The following is a 19,259-nucleotide window of genomic DNA, read 5'->3' on the forward strand; positions in this document are numbered from 1 at the left end:
TAAGTACGTCAGTGGACCCTTGGGAGCTGTTGAATTAAGAGAACCAACTAGAGTACAATCAACACCTGTAGCTGTTTAGGGAAATTAGAGTAGCTATTAAATCACTGGACTAGCAATGTCTTATTGCCCTTGCATTCTGGAGCACCCCCTGCAGATATCCATCATGATCAAGCAACCACAAGTACCCAAGTATTGAATATAAAAATGGATCCCCAACAATTTTCCGTCGGCCTTGGGATATTGTATGATTCAATCGTATTATGAGTGCTCCGGCTGCCTATGTAGGTGAGATGCAATCATCAAGGAATACATGTACTTTACCGTATACCGCCGTGTGAGTCTTATCCAAACCTTGTACTCCATCTCGAACCTTTGTCTGAAACAAAGAGTCATGGTCAACGATTATCGACTTCCGGCGGGCTTGTAACAGGCGGGTTTTCAAGCCCCCCCTCCCCACAAAGGGGCTGATGCCCTGAATGAAAGCCCCTAGGATGTGGTACGTGCTAGCGGAACCGTGTGTACTTTGGTGGCCAGGTCGCCAACTAAGCAGAACATATGGAACTCGTACTGTTTCTTTAGTTCATTTGGGGGTTTCTGCTAAATTTAGTTTAAACCTTGATTTGTACAAAATGACACGAAGCGTGGTTTTCGGGGGGAATGATTTGGACTAACCGGGCATAGTCAGTAAATTTGTGGCTTGTGCAAACACTAGGGTCCTAACGAGTGATAATGTGTGAAGTAAGTATATACATCCCATATATATGAATCTCAACGGAGCAACTGCTGTGATACCTAACAGACGGTAGAATTTTTTTTAAAAGAGATATTTATTCTCTATAAGCATAGATATATAACATCTCCCGGCCCCATCCGACCACATGAGATCTAGGTTTTGGACTGATTACATATTAGGATTTTTCTGGAAAATATTTTACTTTTCTCTATGAAGCTGCTTCTTGTTATCATCAACACTGGGTGCGAGGACGTTTTGGCTTAAACACACACCCGTTCGAAAGAGGCTGCCGGGATTCCGAAGAATCCGAATTCGCTTGTGGCCACGGTATCCGATATTTGTTGATTAGAAACAGCATGCTGGATAGCCTGCGAAACATTCTAGTAATTATTGAGAACTCTACTTCATAAACAGATAACATATCATATTTTGAACATAAGTCACGTATGCGCGAGGTAGCGACCAATTCTTATCTGCATTCAAAGTATCTAGGTACATGTAGAGTAGGTTACCAAGAAATGCGTGCAGATAACCGCCTGTGCATCCCGAACTGCGATAGGTAAGTGCCAGCGATCATTGTTTTCGGCTTGGACCTCCTCCATAACCTATCAGAGTTGTTAAGTGAACTTAAGCTTTGGGCCGATAGGTGTCCTTTTTCTTTTTGACCGCTGGGCCGTTTAAGTTCGGTGGCTGTGTATGTAGTGCCACTGAAGTCTGCGTTTGGATCCTCGGTAATCACCATGTTCTATTTTCGGGGGCGACCATCTGCTCCTAATCTCCTGTCATCAGGAAGCGGGGACAGAAAACATGGTACTTACAGGTGCTCTAAAGCACATCGATACAAGCCAGATATCTTTGTCCACACAGGTCCTTCGGAATGAAATCCCTCACTGCATTTATGAAATAAGGGGCAAGGAGAAGTAAAATTTCTCCTGTCAGGTAGAGATGAGAATTCCCTTTTAGTGGATGTGCATGGCCTGGGTCGCAATGAAAGGTTTCATCTCACACGTGTTGTTGGGATACCATATGAATGTCTCCTAGCCACAGCATGTGGCGGTGAAATATTGCCACGGAGATTGACTGCATCCAGGATTATGAGTTTCCTTCATATTCTAATATCATCTACAGCCGAGTATCGCCATCCAGAGCTCCGCATGCCGACGCTTTCAAAAACTACATACTGCTGCCTCTGCCTGAAAACTTGGAGAGACCACATCATCACGGAAACTACAAGCATATAACTTGGTTTCTGCCTTATTAATAAGAAGACAGCAACTCCGCCTAAACATCCTACCATTCGTTTCTACACCTACACCCACACCTCTCTCTCTTGACCTTCAAGGGGTTGACCATAACAGAGTTATTCAAAATGGCGCCCAAGAAGAAGGAAGAGTTCGCGCCTATGGTCAACTGGGTCTACGATGTCGTGTTATGGTCCTTTTCGGGTATGTGATATGTGTTTTGGTGGTTTTTGAAAGGAGGCGACGATAAAAGTCCAAACAACAAGATACTGATATTTGATCCGTTTTACTAGTTCTTGTTGACCTCTTCTTCAGAGAAGTACACCCCCGTGGTGCTTTTCGGATTCCGAAGAGAGGTCCTATAATCTTTGTCGCCGCTCCCCATGCAAATCAGGTACTTATCTCCAGGACCGATTGCCTTACCCCTCGATACTAATTCGTCCCATAGTTTGTTGATCCTCTCATTCTCATGCGAGCCGTCCGGCTCGAATCACGACGCCGTATCGCTTTTCTTGTTGCCGAAAAATCCATGCGCCGCAAGTTCATCGGTTGGCTTTCTCGTTGTGTCGGCGCTGTTCCCGTATCACGCTCTCAGGACTTAGCGAAGGCCGGGCAGGGTCGCATTTATCTTCCGGATGCTGAAGGCCAGCCTCTTAAGATTCGTGGTGTTGGGACAAAGTTTACTACGGAAGTTACTACCGGCGGTTCATTGACATTGCCGTCCGTCCCGGGGCAGGCAGGCGCTAGCACCGATGTTGCAGAAATCTTAAGTGATACCGAGATAATACTCAAGAAACCTTTCAAGGGCGATGTGGCTTTACGACAATTGCAGCAGGAGTCTAATGAGGGGAAGGGAACCAAATATAAAGTTGCACCGAAGGTCGATCAGACTGAGGTATATGATGCTGTATTTCACAGATTGAACTCTGGGGGTTGCGTAGGCATTTTTCCGGAGGGTGGTAGTCACGACAGAACGGAATTATTGCCTCTGAAAGGTACGTTTTTATGTTGCACTTGGGTTGGTCATTATTTGGTGGCGACTCGCTTCCGTCCGATTTAAGTAAGCTGGCTGACATACCTACAGCTGGTGTGGCTATCATGGCTCTCGGTGCCCTCTCTGCAAATCCAAACTGTGGCCTTAAAATCGTGCCAACAGGAATGAATTATTTCCATGCGCATAAATTTCGGTCACGGGCCGTTATCGAATTTGGAGCACCCATCGATGTCCCGAAAGAGCTTGTGGAACAATATTCGAGAGGAGAGAAACGTGAAGCTGTCAGGGCCCTTTTGGAAATGATTTACAACGGATTAGTATCAGTTACTGTTCCCTCACCGGATTATGATACACTCATGGTGCGTGCTTATGAGCTCCTGATACCATTTCATTTTTTGGTGCTGATTTTTCTAGGCTATCCAAGCTGCAAGGAGACTGTACAAGCCTACCAACAAGAAATTGCCCCTTCCGATGGTAGTTGAGTTGAATAGAAGACTGGTAACTGGATACACTCACTACAAGGATGACCCCCGTATAATACATCTCCGAGGATCGGTTACCGAGTACAATCGCCAACTCCGCCTTCTTGGTCTTCGAGATCACCAAGTAGAGTATGCCAAGTTCTCGGTGTTCCGGGTGGTTTTTACTTTAATCTACCGTATTGGTAAACTAGCAGTACTCGCTCTTGGCGCTCTCCCGGGATTTATTCTCTTCGGGCCGGTTTTTATAGCTACAAAGATCATCTCCCGAAGGAAGGCAGTGGAAGCTCTTAAAGCTTCTACTGTTAAGGTCCAAGGAAAAGATGTCATGGCTACTTGGAAGCTTCTTGTTGCCTTGGCTTTTGCCCCGGTTCTATACAACTTTTACGTCGTTATCCTTTGCTATTGGACCTACAGCCATAGAGTATTTGGTTTAATGCCGGATTGGGTGCCGATTATTTGCGTTGCGATATTTGGGTGGATTCTATTCCCTACAATCACCTTTGCCGCACTAAGATTTGGTGAGATTGGGATGGACATCTTTAAGTCTCTTCGACCGCTAGTCTTATCTCTGAACCCTACATCTGCCAACACCATTGTTAAACTCCGCCAAAGGCGCGCACAGCTTTCAATTGAAGTTACAGACTTAATCAACACCCTTGGCCCTGAGCTTTTCCCTGACTTCAACTCTGCACGTATTGTCGAAGATCCCTTCCACAAGGATAGCAATGTACCACCAATCACTATTGGACGTCGTGATTCAGAAGTTTCCTCAGATGGATTCTCGCCTGTATCCGAAAACGGGCAAAGCTCGGGATTTGGATGGTCTGGTAATAACTTACCGCGAAACGAGAGTTTCGCTAACCTGGGAAGTATTGGTTTATTCGCTAGTCGACCGGCTAGTCGAGCTAGAAGTAGAAGTAACAGCGGAGGCTTTCCTATCAAGGCATTTAGTCAGGTAGACGAGAGTGCCGGCCAGGCGGAGTTTGAGGAGGTTAGTCGAAGAATTAGCACGGCAATGGCTGAACGCCGAAGGGAAAGGAGCCGCAGAAGAAGTGGGTCACGGGGCTGGATAGTGGAAGACGAAGATGAAGAGGAAGAGGGAGAGGAGGTGATGGAGATGGAGTGCACTAGTGCTAGCGAGGAAGAAGCTGCCGCGGAGGCAAAGAAATCTATTTAATCTGTTTTTGTTTCAGCGGACTGTCGGATGGTTAACAAAAGGATTGGGTTATTTTATTTTTTATTTTTATTTCTCTGTTTTATCCTTCACTAAGTTCGGTAGTCATTCTTCCTATAGTTGAAACTCGCCGCCCTTTCCAGCGAGTGAAGTTGTCATTTGAACCCCATGCTTGCCTGTCTATCCTTCCCCAGCGTATGGTGCGCTGTCCTTCTCCTTTGTTGTTTGGTTGGTTTGGTCTGGGTTGGTTTTTGCTTCACTTCCGGGGGCGGTGAGTGGGCGGAATTACATGCAATGCGGGTTTGCGTTTGATATTGATATTGTACTGTTTTTAATAGGGATTGGTATGTTGGACGGAGTGGACATAGATTTGGTATATTTAGTTGCATCTAGTGATCAATACCCAGGAAATTTGATATTTGAAATATTTTCTCACCGTAATCCTTGCATGCGAGTCATATTAAATCACTCGGCAGGTGCTTCCACTGTCGGTGTTCCTTCTTTGGTCTCTTCCTTCGTATATTATCTCTCGTAAAGTTCCGGATGTATTCGGATCTTGAGAGCACTTGGGCTGAGAGGTAATCTGTAACTGGGGCTAATCCTTGGTTGGGCTAGGGCGTTGCGGTCAATCACAGCTTATCACTCGGGAAGTATCGACTTGCTGTTAACTCAAACCCATGAGGATTTATTGTCTTCTCCACTTTACGTAAGGGAGTGGCTGGCATGAAATATATATAATGAGATGTTTCCTAGCAATCGAGGGGGAGAGTCGGTCCAAACCTGATACTCCTAGACCATCCCACTCCAGCCTTAGCGTGTCTGGCACCTACCTGGTAAAAGTGAAGCATGCATATGATTGTGGAAGTGGGTAAAAGAAAGTTGAGTCTTGAATCGATATTGTCAAATCTCGAAAATCATTACCTATGAAGGAAATGATCAGAGTGAATTAACAAGAATAGAGCCCGTAGCTAAGATAAAATAACACACTAGGCGCTCTTGGCACCCCCAAATAACTTGAAATTTGGCAGTACCACGAAGGAGGGTTCAGTCGCCGTTTTTCTCGGCAACGACATTTTGACAGAGTGATCTACAAAGTTTTCTTCATATTGGTGAAAAACTGGCCTAATATATTGTTGCCGAGAAAAACGGCGACTGGACCGTCACGGCGACTGAACCCTCCTTCACGGTACACTCGCTATCCCTGTCCACCATCACAGAGGGACCGCCATCACCCCGTGAGCGAGTGTAGAGATCCCAGGCGATAACAACTCTTATGCAATATAGACAGGGCGGTTAGTTAGTACATTAAGTCGATTAGTTGGCGACATAAGCCCAAATAGGATGCGATATTTCCGCCTTCACAACAATTGGATCGGAGCTGGATACGCATTATTGAACAAAAAGGTCACCTAATAGACATACTCATATCCTCGTGAACGATAGAAATTCATAATTAATATATCACTCTAGACAGCAATCCACCAGGTCCACCACACTTTCATTCCTTTTCCTTTTCCTTTATCTTTTTGCGAAAGAAAGGAAAGAGAGGATTCTGGATCATACCGACACTCCTCCTATTCGTCAAGACGCAAAAAAAGCAGACGCAAAAAGCAAAAATCCGCAAAATCATCCCACCAGCCTGATGCTTTTGATGTTTACGAATGACATGGCCACCTCCCGCATCCAAAATCGCCGAGAAATCGAAAGCAAAGATAAGATATAGAAACAACACAAGATTTAATTTACTACCTTAACCACTTGCACTAGTTTGTACCTGTGACCGCAAGCCTATAGCAAAAACGTCAATAATGTTATTTTGAAAGGGGTTAAATTGGGTACCGACTTCATCAAATGCTCCATAAAAGTTTGCAACGACACATCGTCCGTAAATATAGTCTGTGCATTTTGTGGGACACCGCCATACCCGCCCGAAGTGTGTGTAGTTGAGGGGTTAAGCTTTGACAGCAGGAAACGCGCTTGGGAACCACCAGCATCGCAGACGATAAATCGAGGCAATGGGAAACGATCTGCAATGAGTTCACGGGCATCTTCTTTCGGAAGCTCCAAAAGATCCCTAAAGTTCTCATATCCCTCCTGATCTTGATAACCAATCTTCTTCCACTCGGCAATAGTTTCACCATGGAAAATGAGAATATGGAAGTACGTGTCCAGTAATAAGATAGTGTTGGGTTGGATAGATGTAGAGTCCAATAGAACTGGCCTTGGTGGCTCATCAAATGTATATGAATCCAGCGTAGGTTGTATCATGATCAATGAATTGCCGACATCCTCGCGGTCGATAACATGTCGGTAAAATGCAGTTTCGTCAGGACTGTTGTTGAAAACTTGCAAAAATTGGGAGCGTCTTAGATGGAACATGAACTGTGGGTATAAAGTAAAGTTTTTCTCCAGTCTGAACGAGGTAGGGTCGTCTTTACGATAATCCGCGAATCGGGAACACAGTCTGATGAGCATTCTGTCTACCCACCGGAGAACGTCTGGGCCGTCGTCAACATCGGCTTTGAAAACCGCAATACGAGCCATGAGGACTGCGGCCGTCTCCTGATCGAAAGATTGTGCGAGGGATGGGTCGCCTGTGGAGCCACTGAAGTCACGGCCAATAGTAGTCACTCGGAGGTGGAATTGTCCGGATGAATGTTGATAGTAGGTAAGAAACTGAATAAGACCCTTTTGAGAACCCTGCTGTTGCTGGGCAGGTCCTGCTTGAGAGGCAATTTCGTAGTAAGTTGCGACGGAGGTGCTGGGATTGATGCCGCACATCTTCCATGAGCAAGTGTTACCGATTCCAACTTCGGTTTCACCAACGGAAGTTGATTTCTTATTCATAGAGACAGCATGGCCAATCAACCCTGTAACCTTAAGCTCTTTCGTAGTCAAAACTTCCATCGAAGCGTTGAATCCCATGAGGAGATTGTCGTTGGCATCCTTGTCAAATATCTTGACAAAACTTTGCCTAAACATAGACGAAGTAAAACTGTCGGTAAGGATCATGTGGCCGCCAGTGTTATTAGCGAGTGACTTCATTTCTAACAAACCAACTTGATCCAAACAACCCGCGAAGATATCCACGATATGCCCATTATGCGCAACCCTTTTAGCCATGTTCTCATAAAACTAGATCGAAACATATTAGTATACATATTAGCCAATCTTATCCTCGAGAAACACGCACCTTTGTAGCCTTCTTATAGTACTTGATGTTATCTCTTTCAATATCATGATGAGACCGGATGGGTTCCCTAAGTTCGGGCCCAACTACAAGACCTGGACCCTCTGTTCCAGGTCCACCAGCAAACAGCATAATCCTTGCACCGGTATTTCCAAACGAGGTCTCCAATAAACCTACAGCAACACTCAAGGCCACGCCTGTACATCTCAGAGGACGCTTGTCGTTGGCGACTGGCCAAGGGTCTTTTTGGAGCTGCTCAAGGACATTGGTCAATTGGAACTCGCATTGCTGGACGGGCAGAAGGAATCTCGAGGATGGTGGCATGTGAGGTGCCACTGGACGGCCGGGTGCCATAGGTTGTTGCTGGGGGCGAAGACCAGCAGCAAGAAGTCCAAGCATTTCCTGGACCTGCTTTGCGGTGTAGTCCTTATTTCCACGGAACACATAGGACTTGGCACACTCGGTGTAGCCAAGTTCGTGGACGTGAGTCTAATAGGATTTAGTTTTAAATAGATTATCAAAGAGTTTTAATAATGTGTTACCATAGTTCCATAAGTAATCAATCCCACCAACGCATGCGGAGGTAACAAACTCAAGCTCACAATCAGTGATTCCTTGAGAGTCTTCAGAGAATCCTCCTCTTGGCAGGTGTCAACAACAAACAAGAAGATGGGTGGTGCTGATGCTGGACGAGCAAGCTTATACTCAATGGTCGAGAACGCAGGAGAAAGCTCAAGTGGCCATGAGTTGGGTCCAATATCCTTGTAATGGGGCGGAAGCTGGTTCCTCTGCAGACAGAAAGGACAGATCCAAAGCTTTGCGCGAGCATCAACTTGACTATTATGATATATTTAGCTTGATCTAAACTTTGCGTTGGATATAAAGAACTATACCAGTAAGGGTTGAGAACAGCCCGGCAAGGGTTCTTGCAGGTTACTGGTTCGTACTGGACCGGAGGTTGTTCTTTCACCTTCAGAGGAGTGTAGAGAACACCGATTGGAACAACAAGTCGACTCGATTCCAGACGGTTACTGGGAAAGACGTTCCAACTATAATCATAGATGTCAGTTTAACGTAGCCATCACAAATTAGTATAAACAAGTTGTATACCTCAAACGAACGCCATCCTTTTCTTCCTCCGTTACCCAGGCGTCTTTCAACTGTTCCATGTCCATGATTTCAGACCTTTAGTAGGCAACTGGCGCAGTTTTTATAGTTAGGTAAGGGCGAGATAGATAATCTCGCAGATTGAAAAGCTGTATTTGTGAAAGGTTCGACACCGCCTGGAGCAGTAGCAGCGGTGATAGTAGTGTAGTGGGGGGAAAGTGACAAGAGAATGGGATGAAGGTGTGGAGGAGGGATGTGGCTGCAATTTAGGCCAGATCGCTCACTTCGAGGATTGAGTTGTGGCGCAGCACACCAGAGCTTATATGTGGCTGTGGAGGCTCTTGCCGCAGATGCATTGATATCGATACTAATTGATATTATTACCAAATCATTTATTAGATTACTAAAATCGCCTTCGAATTCATGGGGTATTGGTATTGTAAATGGTTTAGAGGATTCCAGTTCTGGGCACCTTGGAGATTTTTATGCACGAGTGATAGCTAATGATCAAAACTACTAAAGCTCTAAGCCCAGAAATGGAATGAATTTATCTATGTTTCCTGTGACATACAAGGGGCTGCTGCCTGTGTTCATATCATGCTCTAGAGCTTGGACAAACTGGCAACCTTTTCGTCGAAAAGCTTTTCGGCTTCCTGCCACACTCTGGTGGTACTCCTGTCTTTCAGAGTCAACAAGCTTGGGAGTAAGTCATTGCTGAATGCCTCACTTGCCTCACGAGGGAGGAGAGTTGGCAAGTGATCAATTGAGATGACAGAAAGTGGAGGCTCCCCGTTAACTTCGACTGGTACGGTAGGCTTGTCGAAGGTTGTGTTGATAGAGTAGATAGGGATAGGGTTATGAGGATTGGTGGTGTCGCAGCTGACGTCGACAACAACCGACAGCTTACGGTTGGGATTTTCTAGGGACTCCTTGTTGACAAAGTGAGGGATCGGTGTATTGAGGTAGATGCAGTTCACGAAAATGTCGGCTTTCCAAAATCAGACTTCTATTATAACATATATTGAAAGAGGCTTGACTTACACTCAACAATCTCCACGAAAGGACCTCCCTTAGCAGTTTCGGCCATGTCCCACTTCAAGACATTCTCAGTAGGGATACCAGCCTTAAGGCATAAGTCGACGGCACCTCTCCCACATCTTCCGAGCGCGCCAATGACTAACACTCTGGGTTGCCTTCCGCTCTTCTTGGCTATTTTACAGTTTTTGTCAATAACGCTTCCGTTTGAAAGGAAGGAAAATCGACTCACCACCCTCAGCTACAAGTTCCTTGACATATTTGATCAATGCATCCTCGTTAGGGTATGGTTTGACATCCCTAATCTCCTCACCAGGGTTCAACAACTGCTTGGCCCAAACTTCAACTCCGAGAGCAGCTCCGGCGAAACCAGCATGATATCCAAAGGCTGCGACACGGCGGCCCGACTCGTCCTGAAGGAACTCCAGGTCGAGCAAGGTCCCGTTACCGGCTGGGAAACGAGAGAGAACATCTCTCCAGCCACCCTGGTTCTTGTAGCAGTGCGCGAACTGGACATGGGTGTGCTTGAGAGGGACTGTCCGGTTATGAGAATAATGATCAAGGAAACTTAAAAGAACGAATAGCTTACAATCATCCTCAGGCAACTCCTTCAATCCGATGATGATGTGATCCGCAGGTGCCTCTACTCATTCGTTAGTTGCTCACTCGCGGCGAAAAAGAAGTTCAAGATTACCAGTCCATGAGCCCTCCGGAAGTAGCGTGCACCCGACCCTATGCTCAATTAGTCCTACTATTTCGATGAAATCTACGCGGGGTCATACTTCTCGAACTCCTCGTCCTCAAAGATCCTCTGCACGCTGCGCTCAACATTGACTTCATAGCCAGCATCCAACAACGCTTTCGCGGTAGTAGGGGTTACTATTAATATTTCTCAACAGGTGCTCTTCGAATATTCGTTACAGTTTGCAAAAAAGGAGGGGTCGGGACTTACGAGCAGAGCGGTGCTCAAGCGGTTTAGCTATAGATAACACCCCATTGTAAGCTCAAAGCTATGACTCACTGTGAATGCGAGAATCTCGAAATATAAAGGAGGAGAAAATAATGCGTACACTCAGCCCTAAGATGAAGAACAGTTTTTCCTGCCATTGTTATTTATATGGTATCGATGTTGGGTATCTGAATCAAAATCAATGCGCTCAACGAGATGGTTTGGAGGGGCCTTTTGACGGAGGTGGAGGGGGCGGGGCAAGTGCAGGAAGCCGCAACCTAAATAAACCTTTAAAAAAAAGATGCTAGTCCAATTTCAAATTTTTTCTTTGGTCCCTGTCGCTCCTGTCACTCTTCATGTACTTGCTTACCAGCAAAAGAACCAGAAAATGCGGTTGCTCAGGGCAGGGATAATTTGTATGGAGTGGCCCCGTTCTCTCATACAAATAGTCCCTGTTTCCGTCACTTGCATTTTCTGGTTCTTTTGCTGGTAAGCAAGTACTCGCGACAGGCATGAAGTACCCGAATATGCAGCTGCAAGTTTTTGGTGTATTTTTGACTTCTACTCCAATGGAAATTGCAGATTAGGACGTGCATTTTCGGGTACTTGTTACCTGCTGCGAGTACATACTCTATGTACATGACGCAGCTAGAGCAAGCCCCCATCCACCAGTATCCGAGGAGCTCCTTCTCGAACGGCGATGTTCTACATAAACATTGCTCAACTTTCACGATCTAATGTACAGGTGAATCCATATGATTTTAAGTCTGCTTCAAAACCAAATTTCTGAACTCCTAATTCCGGACCTCACTGCCTAAGGACACATCAGGATAATATCCATTCATTCCCGACAACGAGACACAACAACGAGCAGAAGAAAACGAGAGCATAAAGAAAAATATCCCCTCCTTATGGCAGAAGGTACAATAGGAAACGAGATCAAAGATCAATGACAGCTGTATAAAGGACCAAGCCCAAATTCTCAAGCTCACAAAACCATCCTCATCAACCCATGTTTTGGCTATTCGAATAGTTACAAGAGGGTCAATTTCTTGCTCTTTTTCATGACAAAATTATACTTCGTAACTAGCATCACCCCCCCCACCCCCGGGCCACACACACTCTCTCTCGCATCATGCAGTGCACTGATTAGGCCAAGTAACCTGTTATGAAAGTTAGTAATTCGAAATTAAGAAGTGTAAACTTTTAATACAAACATACCTAGACGTTCGCCATCCAACCGCTCCAAGTACTCTTTCTCCAAAAGAATGTCTATACATTTCTTGATATCAGGAATCTTGGGCGTGAATCGGGACTTGATCTGCGCAATTGTTTCCTGGACCAATACAACATGCTTGAGGACTTTTCGGGCCTTCATGATGCGGACGATCGCGGACTATATTTTGTTCTTATTAGCGGCTGCTTTGCATTTTTAGAAACTGGAGTTTCCTCACCTGCATCAGTAGTTTTCGGTCTTCTTCAATAGTCTTGTGTGTCTCTTCAACTTCTTGCTTTTGCTCTGCTCTAACTGCCATATTTAGGTTCACACGAATCTTCTTACTCTTGAAGTCAAAGTTGAGCGCATAAGAACTTCCTGGCCCAACCTTTTTTGCAGGATCCTTAAGAGTCAGAACCTTCGCCTTTAGAAAGACCATCAAAGCTGGCTCTAAGTATTCCTTCGATAAACCAGTAGATTTTTCTATTTCCTCGTGTGAGACCGTCGTAGCATCATTGAACAAAAGAAGCATGGCCATTTGATATGTTGAGACTTGAAAAGTGTAGGGTATCTTAGTCGCCTTGCAATAGCTGGCCTTCAATTCACCCTTGCACAAATGCCATAACCAGGTCAATTTTCTCCCATTGTGCTTTTCGTTATAGAAATTGACAAATCGGGTGTATGTTTGCACGATGACTTCCGGGATATTGAAGGGAGTAGTAGGAGGATTCAAGGGCCAGAATGATGTTCCCAAAACTTGGCATGTGAAATCCACACCACCCGCCGTACTCTCGTTTTTCCCTTCGAGCCACGCCTTGTACGAATCATTCAGATCTTTAGAGATTTGCATGTCTTGGAACATTCGCTGGAGCTTGTTAGTATACTCGAAGCCGCAGGCCTCTTTCAATTTACCGATCATGCTAGTTTCGGCATCATCTGACGCAGAAGTAAAGTTGACCAAACGTTTCGCTAACATCTTGGAATAAAACTTCTGGAACACATCCTTATCCTCAACATATTTGAAGACGGTCATGATAGCAGTAAGTTTATTCTCAAGGTCCGCCTCTTCCGCACTCTTGGCGCTTTTGCGTAGGAGAGAATCCGCATATTTTGCCAGAAGCTCGGGCGACTTTGTGGACGCTGATTTGCAGACCTTATTGCGGTTGACAAACTCGCGACATGCGTTATCCAACGAACGAACAAACTCAGCCTCGCTCTTGAATGCAACATCGACAAGGTTTTTGTATTGTGCATGCACCTCCAAAAGAGCGTCCACATAAATTTTGGGCTCAAGATTATCCCCACCTTCATCAGCAATCTTGTCAACTGCTGACAGACCAGCTCTCCGAACGTGTGCTTCGAATTTTGTACGTAAGGGATCTAGACCATCTGGTATCCGAGAAAGAAGATTGTACATGCGCTGGAGGTCGCTCTGTCGATCATTGTCCAAAAGTACTTGGAACTCTTCCCGTAATAATGAAGCATGCTCTTGAATGAGCACCTTCTGGCATGTTTTCATCAGTGGCTGGAAGATATCAGGATGAAGATACATTTGCACGCGCCCTTCTTCCTCATTTAATCTCGTTTCCGCCTATTTGTGCACTAAATTAGCAATCAGCCCATTTTCAGAGCACCATAATACTGACCTTTTTCATATACTCAACAACGCTGTTTTCCGCAACGAATTGTTTTGATTCCATTTGATAATATAAGGTTGTAGCCTCAAGGAAGGGTTTCTCAAAGAATTTCCTGTAAACATCGAGAGTCGATTTCGAGGAATCGCTTTCATCCAATCCAAGAGAAACAAATGAATCTACAATGCTCTTGACCATTGCTGTTTCAATGGTTTCCCCATTCCGCTGCTTCTCAACAAGCTTCAGTACACCGTCCATTACATGCTTCTGAACGTGGTCGAAAAGATCGCATCTCCAACGGACAAGGTGCAGCTATTGAATGATCGTCAGCTATACATGGATAATCCATCAGTAGAGTGAATCATACTGTGTAAACGTCATAAATATTCTTCTTGCCCTCGTCCATCTCTCTTTTCACCCAGTGTCGGTTTAAGTATCGGAACAGATGGTTGATGTACTTGGCAGCGGTCGTGTATCGGTCCCATTCTCGAATGTAAAATGCCAGAAGGGCCTCGTCTGCGTGACTTTCCGAATCCTAAACCAATAGGTTAGCAAGGCTGTAATTCTGCGCATTAATAAGTCCTATACCCACAGTTTTTAGAGTCCCAAGATGCCTGCTTAGGTACCCAATCAAGTTGTTGTAAAGATCCTCTCCAAGTAGGTGGGCTAAAAATCGATGGTAAATATATCAGTATAATCTGCAGAATAACAAACTGGATGACGACAGACCACCTCGGTGAACAGCTCCGTTGTTTTGTAGAGTCTGCGGACTTGAGTTGACAGCTTTCTGAGATGTACAAAAGTTGTGAACAGCACTAGATATTACTATCAGCGACTAAGCGCCATGTGAGGATTGTATCTGGGATTTCCGTACGTGTAAACGCCCATGTACTGGTAAAACAGTTAGCACAGGGCACAGCTGATAACGATAGTGCAAATAGACAGGAAAGAGGTAAAGCTTACGGTGTTCATGTCTACTCCACTATTGAGATCTTTCATGATCTTTTCGACACCCTCTTCCAGATAAGCCCATCTGAGAGTATGACAATATTTAGCTTCCGCGAAACAGATCCAGGCTGGACAAACTCTCAAAAACTCACGTCTGCACCAAATCTTCTCTATTGGGTGTCTTTGGTTGCATTATGATGAGATGGGCACCAAGCCGTAAACTGGTAGCGTGTTATCGTTTCAAGGTACCAGAGCTGATTTTAGGAAGTAAGTCCGTACTGCGGAGATGGACTAGGCTGAACGGTCGGGGGCGTAATTCTAGAAAGGTGAAGCTTTTGATCTGATGACAGTGAGCTGAAGATAGAGGCGGTGGGGTAACCGTGGAGAGGGGTTGAAGTTGATAGATGGTGAGTCTTGAGTTGAGGAGGGGAGGATGGGGAGAAAAGGTGACGGTAGAGGGGAACTTTCGAAGGGAGGTGTGTGGTGGAGCAGTTCCAGTGGAGGTGTGAGTGAGGCTGGGCAACGCAACAGACAGACGCTTAGTTATGCGGCAGTGGTTTGCTTGCTGTGAATTTCTAGGTATCTGCCCCACCCACTCATATCCCGGCGCGGCTCAACTACAGAACCTACATGTAGATACTGTAAGCTCCCCTCCGAATCAGATTCTGTGTTGCACTCCAACTCCCGGCCCGAGCTCAAGGTCCACCGGAAATCCCGTATGATGATATCAATAGATCCCAGTTACCATTCTTACCCCACAAGCTGCAACTCAGGGTCTACTTACGACGTGGTAGAGGAGTCAGGTTACACAAAAAGAAGCCTGAAACACCACCACCACCGAGTTCTTAAGATTTCTAGATACCTAATCAAGCTTATCTTGATTCTTATTTTGTATGTTGATAAAAGCAACATCCCCAGTAAAAATAAAAATAAATAAGTACGTAAACACCATGATTGCTTGGAAAGATATTATTCTCGGGAATAGTACTAGGATAAGTTTTCGAAATTTTGCAGCCGCTCCCGTTCAAGGATTTGTATGTATGGGACGCCATCAAATCTACAAAACTTGAAGGTAAATTTAAAATTTCAGTATTCTTTGAGTCTATTCTTGACATGGCTGGCTCCCGGCCCGTCGTTGGGCTTTTTTTGGCCATGGTTGTGTGGTTGGTTGGGGTAGCTAAACATTGGTACTTTGGCTATAAAAGGTATAATTTTTAAAAACTTTTGTATTCCGATTTACATACATGTAGTATCGGTGCAATATTCACATTTACTCTGCTCATACGACTAGAGACTATGGTGCCGGTCCTAATAAACCTACAAAAACCATGCCCCAAAATACCTAACGCCAAATCTATCAGACGTACCCCAGCATCTAAGATAGAAAAGTAATTAAAATGACCAATCTGTAGAGCTACAGAATGGTCAGTCCAATTTATCCCTATTTCAAAATCTCGAGGCGGTAAAAATGGGCACTTTAGGTCTAACGACGGATGCCAAAAGCATCTTAAAAACTACGGTTAGGGTGATTTATTCGTTCGGGAACACATAAATCGAGTGAAAAAGTGATTATTCTACTCCTAAAACCACGATATATGTGCAGATAAATCTTGACCAATGGCGGTGACTGTAGGTTTATCACGGCCGGCACCATACATGTATTGACACCTTGTGGTTCCATACACCCAGCGTGCATACGTGCCGGTCATGTACATGTATCTTTTACCTACATAGAGTACATGTATGTATCAATCGTTCTAAGTGCCACATGAAGATATCCAACAATAACCGTCAGGCGTGACACAGAAGCGTAGGCATAAACGGACAGTAACATGTAATTTTTATTGTTAGGAAACATAATGAGCACTTTCATTTAATTGTCAGAGCCGTTTCACAGAGAACCACGTATAATGTAGTCAATTACATCTAGCCCCTACATGTACGCACTGTGGACGAAGCCCCAAGCCACGATGCAACTTCCCACGAGCGAGACTGGCATATGCATGCTAATTGAACATTCTAAAATATTCCACAATAAAACGAACGGACAGGCCAATGGGGCTATAGAAAGTATGTAGAACGAGAGGTGAAATGAACAAGATATAAAGGGACTTAGGAACATAAGAAACAGCATCGGTCTGATTACCAGATTGGACTAATTAGGAACAACACAAGAAACAGATGAGAACTCGCAAGACCGCAATGCCAAAAACCAGAGGGGGAAAAATACCAAATGGATATCCAAAGCAACATACAAAGCAAAATAACATAAAGAGAGAGAGAGAGAGAGAGAGAGAGAGAGAGAGAGAGAGAGAGAGAAGAAAAAACGCCTAGACCAGACTACCTTCCCATACATAACATCCATCCTATCAGAACGGAAAAAAGATAAATATCTTGTACAAATTTTATTGTCCCCATGCGCTACAGAAGAAGAAATTGAAAATATAAAACCCCAGGTTTCGAAAGGGAAAGTAAAGAAAAAAAAGAAAAAACAGTGAGTCATATTGGTACAACTATTACGGTCGGGTATTATTTCCCTTTGATACTCGCTCGACAAGTCTACAGCTATGGTAAGCAAGCATCCTTTTAGGAATGTCTTATGCGGGCTTCAAACCTGAACACACTAACTGTGAACGTAGAGACCCATGCACATAGGGCAAGAAAAATGAATGCTGCAAGAGCTCGTTGCCGATCACATATCGGAGAGACAGTTCGGAGTTCCTTTGATCGCATTAACATTAATACCTAAAGGTCACAGCCGGTTTCGGGGGAAACTTACATTGTCATTACCACCGAAATCAGCGCCCGTTGTCGCGCTTCTACAACTCCATCGCACATCAAAGAGAGTGTCGAAAGCAAGGGAGAGATTTGCGGAATCAAAAATGATAAATAGAAGATCGAGCATGACTGCATATACACAAGCAGGTTAGAAGACCTAGTAATGATCAATCGACATGAAAATATTGGCGTACTCAGTCTCATTTTTGCTTTAGGCGACCGTAGGCCCAAAGGCTTTCCTGAATATTCGTCGTATGTAATGTAAATCAGGTATATTAAAGCGATGACGTCAACCACAATTGCCATAACTGTAGATGGCTTTTGGTCGAATCCATATTGGTTGCTAAGCTGGAAAACACTGGAGGCGAGAGCAAGTGCTAGCAATGATAGTACCCAGATAAGTGCCCGGAAAGTTAAAGGTACTGCCGGGTTGTTTAATAACATAGTCTTGGCGCCCATTAGTACCAATTTCTAACAAAAATAACATCGCTACATGTATGGCGGGACATACATAGATTCGTCTGTACCAAATCCTTCTTCTCTTTGCACTAATCAATAAGCCATCATCAGTGTCATCTGCGGAACCGTCGCCTTGATTTTCGGTATCGGCTTTATGATTCCATGGTTTATCAAAATCGCCCTGTTTAGCTAACCACTGTTCCGGTTCATCTTTTTCTGAATGTGCTGTTGCCGGCGGGTGACCTGTACTAGCTTCGACAAAACCCCTCCATCGGCTTGCGTGCTCAGGTAGTCGGCCCATAGTTATGGGTGTCGTTTCCCGAACGGCATCGTATTGCGAGCGCTCTGGCGGCCGTCGGTGAGCCAAGGGAGGAGCTTCTATTAAATCGTGTTCATCTTCCTCTCGGCTCTGTACCCATGCTACACAGCCCCCGTTAGCATCAGGATGTCCATCCTATAAACGCATTAAAAAACAATCTTACAACGAGAGGGGAGCCAACTTGGTAGCGTCCGGACGTTTTTCCATTGCTGAGAGTCACCCATGCCCCTGTCTGGTATGGTGTTTACAGGAGAGCTGATAGATCGCGAAGATATTGAATTTACGGACGAGGTAGGCCGGGCTGTAGATGTTCCTCCGCCTATTCCGATAGTAAGAGGAGGAGGAGCTGACGGACCATCCTGACGTTGGGACGAAGAAGGACGATGCTGTAGGTGCAGATTATTGTTCAACGAAGACGAGGCCACTACGTCTTGGGTATGGTGTAGCTGCTCATTGGTAGATGAATGGATGGCAGCCATGTGCGCAAGGTGCGTGGGATGTAATGGGGTGGTGGAAGGAGTGGATTGGACAAAGATCGACCGATAGCAATAAGGCGAAGCAATGCTGGCTGCTAATGGGGGATGCGACGCCGGGAAGGGCTTCTTTCTTTTTCTTGTGGCGAGAGAAGGGAGGGAAGAGCCTGCGGATTGTGTGCTGTAATTTGTATGATACGTTATGTATGTACTCCGTCTTCTGTTTTTTCCTGTGCCTACTCTATGTACATACACTACCTAGATATTTTTTGTTGTGGGAGCACTGAGTGAACTGGGGTTGAGTGGAGGGGGCAACTACGTGTGCCGGAGCGACGATTCACAACTTTCGTTCGAAAGTTGGAAGAAACGATGGTTGCTAGAAGGTAGTAAGCCTCCAGTTTGCATACGGATAGAAGGGAGTCGATTGGATGCTGATGAGTATTGCCGAGTGATTGGGACAGTCAGCAAAGCGAGCGACTTGCAAGCTGCTGCACAGGCAACTTGCAAGCAAGTACCCTAGGCGGTAG

At 45.1% G+C, this 19,259-nt stretch overlaps 5 protein-coding genes across 5 annotated transcripts; 1 reads left to right on the plus strand and 4 right to left on the minus strand.

Moving 5' to 3' along the window:
- Positions 1 to 2,102: 2,102 nt before the first annotated feature.
- H6S33_008997 (uncharacterized protein) lies at positions 2,103 to 4,627 on the plus strand (the record flags this gene model as incomplete). Its single annotated transcript, XM_044840344.1, has 5 exons — positions 2,103 to 2,178; positions 2,268 to 2,368; positions 2,423 to 2,969; positions 3,059 to 3,327; positions 3,383 to 4,627. 5 exons carry the CDS (start codon positions 2,103 to 2,105, stop codon positions 4,625 to 4,627), a joined length of 2,238 nt encoding a protein of 745 aa, XP_044697812.1.
- A 1,760-nt stretch (positions 4,628 to 6,387) lies between these two features.
- H6S33_008998 (uncharacterized protein) lies at positions 6,388 to 8,989 on the minus strand (the record flags this gene model as incomplete). Its single annotated transcript, XM_044840345.1, has 6 exons — positions 6,388 to 6,412; positions 6,468 to 7,759; positions 7,818 to 8,303; positions 8,357 to 8,651; positions 8,708 to 8,863; positions 8,925 to 8,989. The coding sequence occupies 6 exons, from the start codon at positions 8,987 to 8,989 to the stop codon at positions 6,388 to 6,390; spliced, it is 2,319 nt and encodes a 772-aa protein (XP_044697813.1).
- Positions 8,990 to 9,523: 534 nt separating this feature from the next.
- H6S33_008999 (uncharacterized protein) lies at positions 9,524 to 11,063 on the minus strand (the record flags this gene model as incomplete). Its single annotated transcript, XM_044840346.1, has 9 exons — positions 9,524 to 9,600; positions 9,649 to 9,909; positions 9,963 to 10,130; positions 10,189 to 10,491; positions 10,546 to 10,599; positions 10,651 to 10,688; positions 10,739 to 10,835; positions 10,909 to 10,935; positions 11,027 to 11,063. The coding sequence occupies 9 exons, from the start codon at positions 11,061 to 11,063 to the stop codon at positions 9,524 to 9,526; spliced, it is 1,062 nt and encodes a 353-aa protein (XP_044697814.1).
- A 991-nt stretch (positions 11,064 to 12,054) lies between these two features.
- On the minus strand, positions 12,055 to 14,896 carry H6S33_009000 (uncharacterized protein; the record flags this gene model as incomplete). The annotated part of the gene is made up of 10 exons (XM_044840347.1): positions 12,055 to 12,068; positions 12,127 to 12,301; positions 12,360 to 13,712; positions 13,768 to 14,067; positions 14,123 to 14,290; positions 14,348 to 14,421; positions 14,485 to 14,570; positions 14,630 to 14,646; positions 14,719 to 14,788; positions 14,856 to 14,896. 10 exons carry the CDS (start codon positions 14,894 to 14,896, stop codon positions 12,055 to 12,057), a joined length of 2,298 nt encoding a protein of 765 aa, XP_044697815.1.
- Positions 14,897 to 17,219: 2,323 nt separating this feature from the next.
- H6S33_009001 (uncharacterized protein) lies at positions 17,220 to 18,738 on the minus strand (the record flags this gene model as incomplete). The annotated part of the gene is made up of 6 exons (XM_044840348.1): positions 17,220 to 17,262; positions 17,318 to 17,424; positions 17,483 to 17,610; positions 17,676 to 17,928; positions 17,993 to 18,360; positions 18,423 to 18,738. 6 exons carry the CDS (start codon positions 18,736 to 18,738, stop codon positions 17,220 to 17,222), a joined length of 1,215 nt encoding a protein of 404 aa, XP_044697816.1.
- Between the last annotated feature and the right edge of the window lie 521 nt (positions 18,739 to 19,259).

Source organism: Morchella sextelata (genome assembly GCF_020137385.1).
Source record: "Morchella sextelata strain SCLS chromosome Unknown scls_3, whole genome shotgun sequence".
In the NCBI taxonomy this organism is placed as follows: Eukaryota; Fungi; Ascomycota; class Pezizomycetes; order Pezizales; family Morchellaceae; genus Morchella; species Morchella sextelata.